The sequence below is a fragment of the Sander vitreus genome, chromosome 9 (genome assembly GCF_031162955.1).
Source record: "Sander vitreus isolate 19-12246 chromosome 9, sanVit1, whole genome shotgun sequence".
NCBI lineage: Eukaryota > Metazoa > Chordata > Actinopteri > Perciformes > Percidae > Sander > Sander vitreus.
The window spans coordinates 16,640,101-16,657,575 of NC_135863.1; the positions used below are offsets into that span (position 1 = coordinate 16,640,101).

At 40.3% G+C, this 17,475-nt stretch overlaps 1 protein-coding gene across 6 annotated transcripts; it reads left to right on the forward strand.

Annotated features, from left to right (window-relative positions):
• The first annotated feature begins 2,105 nt into the window (after positions 1 to 2,105).
• LOC144523414 (BOS complex subunit ncln-like) lies at positions 2,106 to 15,789 on the forward strand. Of its 6 annotated transcripts, XM_078258950.1 has the most exons (16): positions 2,106 to 2,417; positions 3,247 to 3,437; positions 4,707 to 4,851; positions 5,026 to 5,120; positions 7,007 to 7,087; positions 7,353 to 7,456; positions 8,211 to 8,299; positions 8,831 to 8,970; positions 10,291 to 10,517; positions 11,104 to 11,191; positions 11,283 to 11,321; positions 11,638 to 11,801; positions 11,970 to 12,023; positions 12,295 to 12,373; positions 13,811 to 13,874; positions 14,827 to 15,789. In XM_078258950.1, the coding sequence occupies exons 1-15, from the start codon at positions 2,243 to 2,245 to the stop codon at positions 13,871 to 13,873; spliced, it is 1,734 nt and encodes a 577-aa protein (XP_078115076.1). In that variant the 5' UTR covers positions 2,106 to 2,242; the 3' UTR covers position 13,874; positions 14,827 to 15,789. The 6 variants fall into 6 exon arrangements, with proteins under 6 accessions (XP_078115076.1, XP_078115075.1, XP_078115077.1 ...); XM_078258949.1 differs by having other exon boundaries at positions 13,811 to 15,789; XM_078258951.1 differs by having other exon boundaries at positions 11,641 to 11,801; positions 13,811 to 15,789.
• The last annotated feature ends 1,686 nt before the right edge of the window (positions 15,790 to 17,475 follow it).

The following is a 17,475-nucleotide window of genomic DNA, read 5'->3' on the forward strand; positions in this document are numbered from 1 at the left end:
CTGCACCTTTTGTGTGGTCGCACAGAGAAAGTGTTTTTCTGTGGCCGGGGGTTGGGAGCAAAGGCTGGTCTGATTCAGGACATTCCCAGGAGCACTGGAAAGAAATGAGGACACTGAACAGCTCATGCATTGTGTGTGTGTGTGTGTGTGTGTGTGTGTGTGTGTGTGTGTGTGTGTGTGTGTGTGTGTGTGTGTGTGTGTGTGTGTGTGTCCTTGAGTCTTCACTGTAGTGTGCACACAGTCATGTTTGGGAAAAAAAAAATAGTTTTTGGACGATGCAACATCATGTGAAATATGTGACCTCATGCATTTTTGCTGAGCCGCTGTGTTGGATGATCCTGATGTTATGACTTTTGAGGATGTGACCACCATCCACACAAGAACGTTATTTTCTTCTTGAAACAATTGTTCTTACTGTTGTCTTCGGCCAGATGGTGGGTCATGTGAGCGGATCTCCAAATGATAATTTCTCAATAATGTGAAATCATTGCAATGACTTTCAACATCCACGCCAAATTGGTTTTGTGCTTTGTTTGCTGCTCACCCTCTCTCACTAGCTTGGGCATGGATTACTCATACAAGAGGAAATAATGACGCCAAGGTCCATTAAGTGGGATGGCAGGACATCATATCAGCATTAATCTGCCACTTAGCAGAGCAGCCTCAGGAGGGAGAGACAGGGAGAAAAGAGAAAATGATTTTCAGCTCCTCCTAACTGGACTTTAAGTTTTATTACTGTTTTTTTATATAATAAAAAACGTGGGTCCCATGACCAGGCCAAATTTTCAGTTTATTTTTATAACCCTGTTACGTTTCCCTTAAAGTCACAGTGAAATTATTTAATTTGAATGGATGCGTTTATCTATATGCCAAGTGCAAGATGAGTCATCAAAAATATTCCACTATTACAGAGGGGAAAGAAAGGGATTTGTATACCCTATATAAATACTCAAATATGTTTTTCTTTTTAACACATCCTTGATGCGTGCCTAGACATGTAGCAGAAAAATTAATGCAGACACAGAGATAGAAAAGAGTCTAAAGTACAATCTGGTACAAAGCATCTTTTCTCTTGTTTGAAATAAGTGTTTTTTGTACAGTGGCAATAAAAAAGTGACAAAAAAATAATTTAAAAAGAAAATAATTTGTGTCTTTCACACCATCACAAAGTCAAAACTCTGGTCAACAAATTATAATGTCAAATCCAGTTAAAAAAAACAACAGACAGGCGAATGTCTTGGACTTATTGATCTTACCTACTATACCTGTGTTCATGGCTGTGACTACCATTGGGAGCAGTGGGATCATGTCCTTGTCATCTGGGGGGACTTGAAATTTGATGGAAATCGGGTGTAATGATCAATTTATATTTAAAAGTGTAGGCCTGGGGGGTTCAATGTCAAGTACTGTGGTGGATAACAGCAGGACAGAGAACTGGACAGCAGAACCCTTTTCTTTGGTGCAGTTGAAATACATTGGTTAAAAATGCCATATATGGTTAATAAAATAACATTGAATAATAGACTTCTAAAATCCTGGTTACGGACATGTCTGTGCTTAAAGAAGTGCTTTATTGTTGTGTGAAAACAATACTGGACTTATTTGATGGATGCACCTCTGATTAAATTAGGTTTACATGATCAGAATTAAAGCTAAAACATTTAACTAAAGTCCTATAGTAAATAGTAAATATCAGTATATACTATATACTGTATATATAGCCTAGCAATATCATAATCCAGCATATATGATTACAGGGCCTGTACCATGGTTAGTTTATATGGTGTACAGCATGTGGTGTACACATTGACATATATATGGGTGTACATTGCCATCTAGTGGATCTAGTGTCATTAACCATACACGACCGTTTTATTATAGCTGCCCTAGAAGATCCCTGAAGGCCCGTTGATTCAACTTAGTTTGAAATATTTAATTATCAGATGAATATTCGACACAAACATGTACTTTTCAACATACATAACACTGTATCGCTCTATTTTCTGGTACTGGCACTAATGTTGCATTTGTTCTGGTCCCAGTGTAGAGTAGCTGATCGTGCAGCTATTTGCCTGATGAGAATTATCTGTCAGTTGCTCCGATTCTTTTCTGTCTATGCTCCGGTTGCGGTTAGCTGACGAGCTAGCTAGCTAAACTGGGTCCCCGATTGTCAGTTGCTGAGAGCGGTGACAGCTGAACATATTATTTTATATCTAGCTGTGCGCTCAATACAATCGCCACAATGTTTGAGGAGGCTAGTGAAGTGTTCGACAACATGTTTAAATCTTCGTTTCCCCTTACCTTTATTGTGTTTATCCCCGCGGTGTTGATCCTGGTGTCACCGCTCCCGGCCGAGGCGGCACATGAGTTCACGGTGTACCGCATGCAGCAGTACGACCTGCAGGGACAGCCTTACGGTAAGTCAGCTGTCTGTCAGTGTAATACATGTAAGCATTACTACTACTATCTTGACCAGCAACTAGATCGGTCTCCAACAGCTAGCTAACTCAAGGTAGCCTCGTTGACGCCTCCAGCTAACGTTAAGTGACCTGAAGTGCTATACGTTAACGTTACATCCATGACATTCAATACAGGATAGCTAGCTGCTAATGTAGCTTAGCTTTGCCAATAGGTAACGTAAATACCAAGCTAACGATAGCTATTTTCCTAGAAGCAAATCAGAATCATATTTTATGAAAGCCCATTTCCGACAATGTGATGGGGAAAACATATCCTGTAAGTCATTATAATGTGAAACTTCCTCAAAATATTGACTTAGTATCTCAAAATAATGACTTAGTTTCTCAAAATAATGACTTGGTATCTCAAAATAATAATAATCCACAAAGTGAAACAAGGGGAAGAAATTCCAATAGGGATAACGTTACAACAGCTTGCATTTTTAAAAGTATGATAAGACGTAATGGCTAGTATTTCTGTGTTAAGTCTTAGATGAAGATTAACGAAAGCTACCAGACTTGACAAAGAGATCAACCAAACTCAGCCCTTTTGTTATGTCTGTGTCAAGTACAGTGTGATTAACTAGCCTCATTAGATTAACTAGCCTAACTAGATTAATTAGCCTCAGCATCAGTTTGTCGATACAGTGACATTTGATTCAACCTAGTCTCTATTTAACAGCTCTTGTGCTATAATAGCAGGACAAGTCATTCTTGACCTTTCCTGTTGACATATAAACAGGAGTTATTGTATCATAATTTATGATCAGTGTGTCTCTGCCCTCAGGTACCAGGAATGCCATCCTGAATACGGAGGCTCGTACTGTGGAAGCAGAGGTACTAAGTCGTCGCTGTGTTATCATGCGGCTGGCAGACTTCTCCTATGAAGAGTACCAGAAAGCCCTACGCCAGTCAGCAGGAGCTGTGGTCATCATCCTGCCCAAGAACATGTCTGCTATGCCCCAGGACATAGTACAGGTAAAAACACTTTAATGCCACAAATCAAAGTCTTGTGCTGTATCCTGTTTCTCCCTCTTCATCCTCAACGGTTTCCACTTTGAGTGTGTCAAGTAAATCTGAAAGAAACCTCTGAATAAGATAAAGTGATGGCATTGGTACTGAGGGCTATCAGTGACGCGTTATTATGGAACCCACGCAACTTCTAGGCAAGACAAGCCCTTCAATAGCATTCAAACGCTACTATTGGCCAGGCGTCCATGCTTACACTAGGTAACGTAACCCGATTTGTTCAGGTCCTATCCCCTGACCAATCGGCTATCCTAACCTTAACCACTCGAGGTCAATGCCTAACACCAACCAATCGGCCTGCTTCGTAGGGCGGGACTTTCCTCAAAGTTACGTGGGATCCATAATATCGCATCAGTGACCCATGTGAGTAGCTAAAAAAAAACAAAATGTACAAAGGAGGGTGGTGATGCAACATTTAAGTAAATGTGATCTACAGATATACAGCACAAGGAGAAGAAAAATTAAAGCTATACACATTTTTGTTCAGTCTTTATTTATAGTAACAAGTCACGAGTAGCATCCTTTATTTATGCTAAACTTTATTTAAGATAACCGAGCAGTGCCCTGCTCCCTATTCACACAGTCAACTGTAAGCTTATCTGTTTTGGGTTGTATTTATTGGGGTTCGTGCCTTGCTCAAGTATCTTTCAGTGGAAAGAATGGATAGGCAAGCAGTGTCCAAATGCGTAATTGATTTACTGTCTAATGATTACTATTTTTGAAGCTTTTCCCTTCAACCTTTCAAAGCTAAGTGTGACTCAAAAATAAAGAAAATGGTTTGGATGAAGGACTGTGACAAAACCCTGGATTTGCAGTGCTCCTTTACAGAGATTGGATGATTTTGAGCGATCCACATCCAAGTGATTGGATTTGACTAAAGCACACTGTGACTAATTGTAGTGGTGGGATCATCAGATTAGTCTTTCTGAAAAACAGTAGTAGTAGATGAGTTACTTATTTGGTTACATAACTTAAAAATGTAATTTTTGGTGAATTATTGTAGAAACTAAAAGTTCACTTTAATGCAGTTTCTTTCCTGTTTTCCGCTGTAGCTTTCCCCCATCACTTACATTCCTTTCAAAATGTTAGCAATACTGAACTTGCAGGGTTTAAGGAATTAATCAGATTTCCTCTTTTAGTTTTAATCCATCAGCATGTCATGCTAACAAACAGAGGTGTGTGTCTTTGCTTGTTAAACATGCTGTTTATCCTATGTAGCAGTTCATGGAGCTGGAGCCAGAGATGTTGGCCACTGAGACCGTCGTCCCCGTCTACTTTGCCATGGAGGACGATGAGCTGCTGTCCATCTACACCCAAACCCTGACCTCCTCCTCCTCACAGGGCTCCTTATCAGCAGCCGAAGGTAGACGTTTAGACTGGACCTGCTGCTGGACTCAAATTATCTACCTGTCTGCATTATACACAGCATTTTATGTACATTTATGAAAAATTATACAGATAGGGAAAATGGTAATGTAGGATGGGCACTGTGCAAGTCGATCAATTCTAATTTTATGCTTTCTGTTGAATTCTGTAGTGCTGCTGCATACGGCCACAGCCAACGGCTTCCAGATGGTCACCAGTGGAGCTCAGAGTAAAGCTATCAGTGACTGGGCCATCACCAGTCTAGAGGTGAGAGACTTAATCTGAAGACAACTGTACCTGAATCAGCTGATTGAAACACACATCTTTTATGAAGTGATACATTATGGACGACCAACATGTGAGGTGGAAGAAGAGAGTCTTCTGGTACCTAAGCTGTGACAGTCAATCTTGTGTTATTAGGCCAGGGTAGTATTGTGTGTTCTGCCTGCTATCCTAGTGCCCAGTGAGGGTTTTCTGCACATGTGGGTGGCCATAAATCCTAAAAGACAACTGTGTGGACTGAAAGCCTGGAATTTTGAAATCAAGATGGATTTGAAATGCAGTTTAAATTGAGACTATTATTTTGTTGCGCTTATTTGTATTTACACACACTATCTAGGCTGATCGCCTGAAGTTTTTTCTCTATATTTCTCTTAAGGTCAAAAGAGTCTTCCACCCTTAACAAGGAGAAGATTATTCATGGTCAATGTGAGAGCATGTGAATGGCATTCTTCTCTTTACAAAAATCGATTGCTACAGTATTTCTGTCCTCTTTTTATGAAGGGATTTGGATGGCTTTGATAATAGTTTGAAGATAGTTTTTAATCAAACGGTTGAGCTTAGTGTTAAAGGGGAACTATGCAGTTTTTTTTAGCTTAATTTAACTGAACAGCTTCGGAGTCACTGGAATGGTTATATGACTTGTTTCAGGTTGAATAGTGGTCGTCTTGCTCCCCCCTAGCGCCTGTGAGCGGAAAACCACCCTTGCAACTTTTGGCCAGCGAGCCAGCGGCCTCAGCGTCAGGAAGAATCGCGTGATATCAGGTCTCGCGATGTAACTAATTGCTTCACGGCACTGCACACGTACAGGAACTGGCTAGCTATAAGAAGAAGGTAGCAATGGAGTTTTTCACACTATCGTCATGGCTGAGCCGGGAAAAAAGAAGCAGAAAGCATTGTCGGAGGAACAGAGAAAGAGGAAACGGCAGACTGACTGAGCAAGTTTTTACACAGTGTTGCCAAATATCTATTCCGAAGCTGTAGGGGGAGCTCTATAGAGAAACCTGCGAGCAAAAAGCAAGAAAACAGGAAAGAAATTGCCAAAACTGCATAGCGCCCCTTTTTAAAACCAGAAGAAAAAGGTGTTTTAGTCCAACTGCGGGGGATTCGGAGACTGAGGTCTGTGGACACGAGGTTATCTGTGACTGTAACCCACTGCAACTCTGCACTGGCACACTACCAGCCTGACAGTTTAATATGCACGGTGTTATTAGTTCAGCTGAATCTCATGCTTTTGCAACCCAGGTTAAAAAAAACATAAAAATAATTTAGTCAATCCCAGTTTACTCCCACAATAAAAATATACAGGCAAGGTGAGGTAACTTCCTCTTTCCTCTCACTCCGCTCTAGCTGGTCACTGTGTTGAACCGGCGTTGAACAGAGCAGCAACATATTCTTTTGTTTGAACTCTTCTGCAGTCAGCGGTCAGGTTTTGTGTTACCCTGTTAGGTGTTGCTGAACCACCTGGAAATCTCACTCTTTGACCCATGAATCGTGGATTATAGTTGAACCAGCACCTCCCTTCCACAGCGTGTGGTAGGATTGACTTGAACTGAATCTTGGAATGAACTTCTCTGTTTCTTTCTTCCTACTTGGTCTTAACTCTGGCGATCAAAAGAAGTACTTTTAAGGGCCTCATTTTGTATTTTTGTATTTGTTGTTTGAAAATGATTGCATTACAATACTTATTTAAAAAGTTTCTCTGTGTCCTTGTCAGTGATATACAGTTGTACACATTGGGCTCACAAACAAGCTTATCTCTGTGGATCTCTGGTCCATAAACTTTAAACGTTAGCTATTTCGACTTGCTGCGCTTTAGATAATCTGTTTCTGCTTCTGTTTTATATCACTCATCTAATGTTTTTATTTCCCAGGGTCGTCTGGCTGGAGTTGGAGGAGAGGACTTGCCCACTATTGTCATGGTTGCTCACTATGACTCCTTTGGTGTTGCTCCAGTATGTTCACGGCTTCTTTTCTCTTACATATAAGCCCTGACTTTTTCAAAAACATACATGGAATTTAGCAGCTGAAGAAATCTGTAGGATTTGGTTAAATTTAGTCTCCAAGTTCATTAGTCAGACACAATGTCTTTTTTTTATAATTGGATACAGTAGTAGTTCAGGAAATAACACAGTGATGCACCATAACTGTCAGTAAAAAGAGAGCATACCAGGAAAGTAATCTGACTGTGTGTGTGTGTGTGTGTGTGTGTGGGGTCAGTGGCTTTCGTACGGAGCAGACTCAAACGGCAGTGGGGTGTCCATGTTACTGGAGCTGGCTCGTCTCTTCTCGAAACTTTACACCTATAAGAGGACACACGCTGGGTGAGTAATGATGACAGCACTCACACTTACATTGTTGATGGATCATTTTGTATCTCATGAGTTTCAAATAGCAGTATATATATATATATATTTTTTTTTTTTTAGCTGCATAAAAAGCACAAATTATGATTATTTTACACATTCATGTCAAAACAGTGATGCTCTATGCTGCACACTCAGTTTATGCATTGTATATATGATGAAATAGTAGAATGAAAAAGTAGTATTGATGGCTGACCTCAGTGGTTCATCTGAACATACGATTAAGTCTTTGTTATGTCTATCACATTTGTTATGTTTAGTGTCCCGCTCCAAGTGCTTTTTGAGAACTATATTGAACATTATCTGTGCACTCTGCTGGCAGTAAGAATCACATTGGACTGTGTTAATCACTTAAAGCGGTCAATAATATGGTACAGGCTCATTCTTGTGTCTAAATGTACTTAACAATAGCTGAGAGGAAGGATCCACTTCTTCCAGAGAGTGGTTAGTAAAGGATTAATGGACTTTACTGTAAAATGCTCTGTAGAAGACAAAGTCGTCTGTGTAGGTTCAAAGTCAGCACCACTCCCTTGATGTGTCTGTCATTTTAAGGTATGCCTTGTGATTTATTTACAACAGATATTCCCTAATGTTATCTCTAGTCTCTCTCTGTCTATACATCGTATCATCACACATCCTCCTCTATTAGGTTCCCGTCAGGGGATTGTCATTGTAGATTTGACTAATTTGTGATTTTGTGAAATGTGTTCAGGTACAACCTGCTGTTCTTTGTGTCTGGTGGGGGGAAGTTCAACTACCAGGGCACCAAACGTTGGCTGGAGGACAATCTGGACCATACAGGTATTTTTGTTCAGTTCATACATTTCTGCCCACAGAAAGGAGTATAAGTATTCATGCAGCTGGATTTGGTTAGATATACAATTCTGGGGCTGTGATTCAATTTTAAAACAATACTCAATTATTTGAATTTGATTACTTTTAAATGCAAAATGAAGTACAATTCAAGACCAATTTATTCCCAAACCAGTCTGAAAAGACAAATAGAAACATTAAGATACACTACATCTGTAACCGATTGTTTACTTTTATATTGAGGAATTTTCTATGGTTGAGAAAATTCACCACTATAAAGTAACCAAACAGTTACATTTTAATGCTTCTTGTTGAAGCAGATCAGAACAAAATAACAACACTATTATAGTTAGAACCAGTCCTTGTTTTTTCTCTACATACAATATTTGGTTACATCGCTGTGTTTAAACTGGCAGGTTCCCTTTTTATTTATTTTTAGTCCCTCTGTCTTTCAATATTTTTAAACGTAATTATTAACTTCTCCTTGTCGTCCATACCTTTCCCTCCCTTTCTCCATAGACTCCAGTTTGCTGCAGGACAACGTAGCCTTTGTGTTGTGTCTAGACACTCTGGGGAACGGAGACTCTTTGCACCTTCATGTGTCCAAACCTCCTAAAGAGGGAACTCCTCAGTATTCTCTACTTAAAGAACTGGAGATGGTAAGAACCTCAAGGCTCGATACACCTCAGTCTGATCATTGAGTCGCTTAAAGGAACATGCCGACTTATTGGGACTTTAGCTTATTCACCGTATCCCCCAGAGTTGGATAAGTCCATACATACCCTTCTCATCTCCGTGCGTGTCGTAACTCTGTCAGAGGCACCCACCGCTAGCCTAGCTTAGCACAGATCCTGGAGGTAACCAGCTCCATCTAGCCTACTGCTCCAAATAAGTGACAAAATAACGCCAACATTTCCCTATTTACATGTTGTGATTTGTATAGTCACAGCGTGTACAAATAACAAGGTCACATGAGACGCAGCCATCTTCTAACCGTATACCTACTGGGAACTATATTCTCAGAAGGCGAGGCACTGCTACTTCTGCTACTTGGGCGGAGTGATTAGCGCAACACCTGAAAAGCACCGTTGTTACTCTCTGCTCCTCACCACGGGGCTTCTCAGGTGCTGCGAGCAAATCACTCCGCCCAAGTAGCAGAAGTTGCAGTGCTTCGCCTTTCTGAGAATATAGTTACCAGTATGTATACGGTTAGAAGATGGCTGTGTCTCATGTGACGTTATTTGTACACACGTTAACAATACAAATCACAACATGTAAATAGGAAAATGTTGGTGTTATTTTGTCACTTATTGGGAGCAGTAGACTAGATGGAGCCGGTTACCTCCAGGATCTGGGCTGGGCTAGGCTAGCGGTGGGTGCGTCATACAGAGTTACGACACGCACGGAGATGAAAAGGGTATGTATGGACATAACTAACTCTGGGGGATACGGTGAATAAGCTAAAGTCCCAATAAGTCGCCGTGTTCCTTTAAATGATTGACTCTCACTACAACCTTGGACAAAAATGTTAAAACGTGCTCTTATTTAGTAGCAGATATATAGGTCTGTATAAATAATCTCAACCTATATAGAAATGTAAATGGCCATGCAAACTCAGCACTATCCCCCTTTAACACTGTAGATATTTCTACAGTAGTTCTATTTCTAAACAGCAGTTTTACTTCTTTCTTGAGTCACATCATTTTTAGGTGTACATGAGCTGCTTCGCCCTAAATGAACTTGTGTGCTCTAACTTAAAGTGTTTTCTTAATGAATACCAACTGATGTGTACAGAGTTGTAATTGTTAGTTGATTAAAAGTAAAAAACAAAAATCTGCTTTTACCGATGCCCTGGAGCCTACACCTAGTTTTTCCTGATACAAGCAGTTTTAATCAGTTTTGCTCTACTTTTCTTGTTAAACCCACAGCACATAGATTATAGGCTATGATTTAGGATTATATTTCTCATTTCCCCTCAGGTGGCTGCGAGTCAGTTCCCAGAAGTCAAGTTCTCTATGGTCCACAAGAAAATCAACCTGGCCGACGACATGCTGGCCTGGGAGCACGAGCGCTTCGGGATCCGCCGACTGCCGGCCTTCACGTTGTCCCATCTGCCCTCCCACCGCCTGGCTCAGCGCTCCAGCATCATGGACGTGCGGTCAGTGTCCCCCTCCTCTCGCCATGGAGCGGGAGAGCCCCCTGCTGGGTGGGTTCATTACTGCAAGTCTCTGAATCACAGAGAGCAAAGAGATTCCATTCTAGCTGCCAGTCGTTTTTATTCATGTCACAGGTGTTGTTATAGACCCATTCCTTTGCACCTCTGCTATCAAGTCCCTTTATACACCTTCCATGAAAAGAGTGTCGTGAGGGCACGACCACTGCATATTCTACATCATTCACGACTGTATTTATGCACTCCCGCCACATGTGGAATGAGCGTGTGAGGTCTTAGATTTGATGCTGTCTGAGTGTGGCAGAAACACCTTTTGTCCTCTCATTTCCACTCTTCACTCCTCCTTTATCTCATACTGCTCCTGTAACCATCCACGTCCCCGTCTCTCTCTGTTAGTAAACCATTTATCGGTTCTGTGTTACAATTTCCCACTTGACCTCACAGTTGATTTGATATTTCTCAAACGTTCTGCATTCCAGCCCACCTGTGTGAAAATGGATGCTCTGTAATTGGTTTCTCCTCTCTCCCTTGCTGCAGAGGGTTTCTGGTTTCTCTCCTCACGTTTTGGCGTTTTTTTACCATTTCTAACTGTCTGCACACTTGTGTTCCTGTTTTACAGGCCTCATGTCGATGTGAAGAAACTCAGCAGGAACACCAAGCTGGTAGCAGAGGCACTGGCAAGGGTCATTTACAACCTCACTGAAAAGGTAAACGGACAGATGGAGAAAATGTTTTATACTGTGTCTGCTTTCTGCCTGTGATGTGACATGTTTGTTGTTTGTGTACTGTGCTGCACAGGGGGCTCCTGGAGATCTGCAGATCTTCACTGAACAGATGGTAAGTCACTAAACTGAGGGAACAGATCTCTAAAAGAAACGGCAGTAGCAACAATTGTCCCTTATTGTGTAGTGTTTTTATCAGGGCAGAATTTGTGTTGACACTATTTAGAATTGTATTTTGTGAAATTGCTATTAGTACCTTTTGTTAAATCGGAAAGCAAAACATTTATATTACTCCAAAAAACTGGTATTGCTTTATGTAATACTTATTTTTTAACTATATCCTGTCCTGTCCATCACAGACTCTGGTGGTTATTTTGTGTGTAGCTTAAACTGTACACCTGTGTAATGCAGTTTTTGTCTTGTCGCGTCAGCAGGTGCAGGATGAGCAGCTATCAGCAGTGGTGGACTGGCTCACAGCGCAGCCCAGAGCCGCTCAGCTTGTGGACAAAGACAGCAGCGTGGTGTCCACTCTGGAGTATCACCTCGGACACTACCTCAAGGATGTCAAGAGACACTACGTCAAAGCTGACAAAAGGTAAAGAAAAGGGTGGATGCTTCAATGCCCAAAATGTATTGTCTCAAAATTTCCAACGGCGATAAGTACTTGCTGTATGTTTCCATAAACAACAGATATCATGTGTATTGTACGTTCATGTTTTGTCATGATGTCCAAGTGACAGCTTTGAACTCTGCTTGTCCTCAGGGATCCAGAGTTTGTATTCTACGACCAGCTGAAGCAGACTATGAATGCTTACAGGTACGCTGTAATGAGCTCCTCTTCTGAGATGCTTTAGTGCACTTCAAGCTGATTTACTGTAGCTTTGTAAAAGCTCACAGCTGTCTGTAAAGTCATGAGGCTATTATCTGCTTTCAGTTAGTCCTCAGTTAACTGTATTTGAGACTTTCATCTTTTACCTGTATGGACCAAATCCAAACATTAAAACAGCCATCACATAATGTTACGGATGATTTTTGACTGTTTCTCTTTTAATAATCTCTCTGTATCTCACTCACTCTCTACCTCTCAGAGTGAAGCCTGCTATTTTTGACTTGCTGCTGGCAGTCTGCATTGCAGCCTACTTAGGGATGATGTATCTTGCGATCCAGGTAGGTCACTGTGTTCATGCAGTAGTCTGTGGCCTCTTTCAGACATGCACTACATTACATAAATGTGTTGTCAGTTTTAGATGTTTAAAGCTGCTACCGATGTTTTACAGCAACAACAATTTGTTGTGATGAACCTACAGACAAATATCAGCTGAATAGTTTCAGTTTAATGGGTAGCTGTCTGGTCTGTAAATTAACTCTCACTGCTCTCATAACATTGCCTTCTTCCACAGCAGGCAGCTGTTTTCAGCAAAAATCTCTAAAAGGAAAAAAAAGGAAAAAACTCTCCGCTACCTGCTCAGAACCAAACAGCAGACAGACACAGTTAGCAGAACATAGTGGAGCATTTAGCAGCTAAAGAGTCGGCTATTTCCCTCAGGAGTTGGTGGAGATCAAAACAGACCTAAAGTAAATATTGGAATTACAGGCAGCCAGAAACACAACTCGCTATAAATGATGATGTTGCTCCGTAATTGTTGGATGTGTAAACAAGCAACAAGTTTGCCATATCAACTTAAAAGGGGATGGTTTATGTGAAAATGTTTCTCCTTCTCCTAAGTTGCCAAAAAAAATCAGTTATTGCACTTTAATTCTTTTACAGAAAAGGCACGACGGTAGTCCTACTAGTTCTAGTAACATTTCTGTAACTCACTCAACATGTGAAAGGCTTCAGAAGCGCTATGTTAAATAAACGGAGTAATACATTTATCACTATTGATCTTGAATGCCAAAAGAAAATGTATTAAATAAACCACAAAATGCAGTGAAGGAGTGGCCGGGTTGGGGCAGTGGTAGAGCAGGCGCACATATACTGAGAGGTTTATGCCTCGACACAGAGGTCCAGGGTTCGAATCCGACCTGAGATGATTTCTTGCATGTCTTCCCCCCTCTCTCTCCCATTTCTCACCTAGCTGTCGTGTTAAATTAAAGGCTGAAAAGCCCAAAAAATTATCTTAAAAAAAAAGATTAAATGCAGTGAAGGAGCCAATTTTAAGCTGTTGAGGAGATTCCTCTGATATCGGATCAGTCTTTTAGTGTGGATAAGGGATTAAAAAACATCATCTCACCATTAGTATGCCTTCCTAGGTTATTAGCTTTTTATCATACAGTGTGCTTGGATAAAATAAAGGTCCTGCAAAACATACAGCGTGTGGACAAGTAGGAATTAAATTAAGTGGCATTCTTGTGTGCTGAGGCACTTTCAGGCATTATTATTGTAAGGGACGTTTATAAGGGTTTTCGGTAGATAGAAAAGGAGGGCAAGCATCCTTTGTGCTCACGATGGTCATTAATTAAGGCCTCAGCGACGAGTTTGAAAATCCATCACTGATGCAGTGAGAAAGGCTGATGTCTGAAAAAGGCTTGAGTGTGCAGATGTTTTGTGGGTCTTGTCTGGATACATGAAATGGTCTCTTTTTTTTCTTTTGTTCCTTACAGAACTTCGGAGTCCTGTACAGTGTTGTCCGTAGAATCACCCAACCCAAGGCGAAGATCCATTAAGGTGCACAACGCTGTATTTCTTTTTCCAATCCCACCCTTTTCCTCAAATCAAGAAACCTTAACCAGTAAGAACATAGAAGCTGGGCCGAGCTTCTGTCCTCTCTCATCTCTTCCTTTCATTTCCTTCATCCTGATAACACAAACTATGATGTCAGATCCTGTCCTGCTGCCAACTTAATCCATTTGGTCCCACAGACCAGAATATTCAGGAATAATTTTTCAATCTCCCTGTCTTCATGAACACAGATGTCTTGTCATTCATTAAAAAAAGAATCCCTCGCGTCGGACATATTTCGTTGTTTGACTGTCGTGAGGGATGCAAAGCATCTGTCCACACCGCTGAGATCTAGATGAAATTAAGTGAGTTTCTGATGTTGCTGTTCCAGCGACCACTCCTCATTCCTCCTCTCGGTACACCGTACGAGTGATCGTTGTGCCAAACCGACGCCATGTGTTGTCTCAGGCAGCTACAGGGAGAAACTGACCACACAGAACTTAGTCCAGAATTTCTTTTGTCGATGTGTTCACCCAACCTGATTGTTAAAGGACAGGTTCACATTTTCCAATCTGCTTAAATACAATACTCACATTCCCATAAAGACGTTTACAGTCACTTAAATGGTTCTTTCTCTACATACTGACTGAATGTTTAAAGACCCCCTCCTAAATCCACAGTCCTGGTTCTGCGCAAAAACCTAATTTCAGCTGATTAAAGTCTTTTTGGTACGACATTCCCTCTTGTGTCATTCTAAAAGACTGTAGCATCAGGCCAAACCCATTTCAGCTTCAGATGAACTGCACTTTTGCACAGAAAGGACTGTGGATTTTGTCTTCCATCTCTTCAGGGCTGCAACTAACAATAATAATTTTATAGTCAACTGATCCATTTTTATAAATTGATCGATCGCTTAGATTATGAAATGTCAAAAAATAATGCGAAATGCCCATTGCAGGTTGTCCGAGTCCTAGATGACATCAAGATGACATCAAATTGCATTTCCATAAAATTTACAATAATATAAAACAATGCAACAAATCACAGTAAAAATGTTTGGTTATTTGTGTTTGATGGCTTAAAGGATGAAGCGATTATCAACATATTTGGTTATAGATTTTCTTTTTTCTATCGACTTATGTCATATATGGGTACATGAGTATTTTGTTGAGCTAGACCTGAACTTATCCTTTTATATGGTCAGTGAAAATGACTCCACGAATATCGTTTACGGATAAGACGAGTTGCCTAAATGAAATGTGAAGTAGTGTTTAGATTATCGTGATTCCATTGCCTCGGTAGGGAATTTATTAAACATTTGATTGAATGAAAGAAAAAAAAAAACAAACGTTGCCAAATAATTATTGTATGGTTTAATCTCCCCCTTTCTCCCTGTTGAATATACAACAATACGGAAATTTAAAGCAGATTCCACCTTGAAATTTTCCTTCTTACTTTTTGTGTAACTTTTTTCCTGTAGTAGAGGTTTGTTTCCTGTTGCTGTGTGACTTGGTCTTATTTTTACTGCTCAGGTCTTTTTTTAATCTAGAATAAAAAAGTCATGCTGGTGATGTTGACTTATCTTAAGGCTCATGATAAAAAAAAGGTCACGTGCAACAACAACAAAAATTCTAATCGGAGCACGTGTGTGTTAAGCGTATGAGTACAATGCTAACACATCGTGACAAGCTAAAACTCACCCTTTACTGCTTTTATCAGAAAATGGGCTGACTGCAGCAATGTGATTTGACTTAATCAGACATTTTTAAAGCTGTTAAGATTTTGGTCAAGCCAGCACTGCAGTTTTTGTACGCTGGATTCTTACAATGGGCAATAAAACACAGGGTGTTGGATTAAATGGGGACAAATACCTTAAATACACCTAGATTCATTTCATAAAATATTGGTGTGTGTGTGTGTGTGTGAAAAACTATTACTGCAGTGTTTCCTTGACCCTCTCTCTGCCCTGGTCTTGCCTTGTGGGTGAACGGTGTTTTACCATTTTGTGTTTTTCTGCATGACCATGTGACCCCTATGGTAACAATGACAGGATTTTTTTTTTTAACCACTGAGGGAAATACTGTGTGGTACATATGAATTTTTAATTTATTGAAGCAGTTGGTTTTCATTTGTGCACTGAACTGAACTCTTCTCTGGTCTGAACCTCATCCACAACACTTGATCTTTGCAATGAAAATGATATCAGGTGTGATTAAAATAAATAAAAAAGAAATCACAAGGAGCAAGTCTCTTATTTACTGACGTTTTATTTTATGGGAAAAAAATGAAACAAAAACATTGGCTGAATGGTATTAAGAGTATTACAAAATATCAAGTATGTGTCTCAAGTGGTCAGATTTAAAAAGTGATCAAGTTGAGTTTGAAAGAAAAAAGGGTCAATTTGTATCGATTACAGTGCATCAATGGTCCAGAAAATAAATAAAATCAATTTTAAAAGTTTTAGTTATGGATTCTTCCAAGAAAGTAAAGTAAAAATTCCCAAATTCTCCTTTCCCTTTTCTAATTTTGATCTACTAATAAACAGATTAAAAAAAGATTTGGCTACATCCATCCTGGAATGTCTAACACACGCACTTACAGTTGTGTTCAGAATAAGTGTTTAAAATAAAGTGAGTAATGCTCAATCCTTAGAATAGCTTTTAATTCCAGAATATCAATGCATTTGGAACACTGCACATTCAATTCCAAAACATGACCAAAATTGATCAAGTTTGTGTTATACCTTTACAGAAAGTGAAGAAAAAGGAATATTAGGCTGTTTTCTATGGGACTGAGGTCTGGAGATTGGGCTGGCTGCTCCATAACATCAATCTTGTTCATCTGGAACCAAGACTTTGCTCGCTTACTGGTGTGTTTTGGGTCTTGTTGAAAGACCCATTTCAAAGGAATTTCCTCTTCAGCATAAGGCAACATGACCTCTTCAAGTATTTTGATGTATTGAAACTGATCCATGATCCCTGGTATGCCCAATAAATAGGCCCAACACCACAGTATGAGAAACATCCCCATAACATGATTTTTGCACCACCATGCTTTACTTCAGTGCATGGGAGTCGTCGGACAAACCGTCTGCAGCCCCTAGACCCAAAAAGAACAATTTTGCTCTCATCAGTCCACAGAATGTTGCCCCATTTCTCCTTTGGCAAATTTTAATCTATTCAGTACATGTCTTTTTTTCAGCAATGGGACTTTGCGGGGGCTTCTCGCTGATAGCTCTGCTTCACATAGCCTTCTTCTGATCGTAACAGTACTCACAGGTAACTGCTGATCATTGGTTGAGCCTTTGCCATTTTGGCTATTCTTCGATCCATTCGAATGGTAGTTGACCGGTTTTTCCCACGTCGTTCAGGCTTTGGATGCCATTTCAAGACATTTGAAATCATTTTGGCTGAGCAGCCTATACTTTTCTGCACTTCTTTATATGATTTCCCCTCTCCAATCAACTTTTTAATCAAAGTCCGCTGTTCCTCAGAGCAATGTCTGGAACGACCCATTTTGCTGAGTATTCCAGTGTGAAATGCACTATAACCAGATATGATATGGGCCATAACTGACACCTGTTTCTTCACTGAATCAATCACCTCAC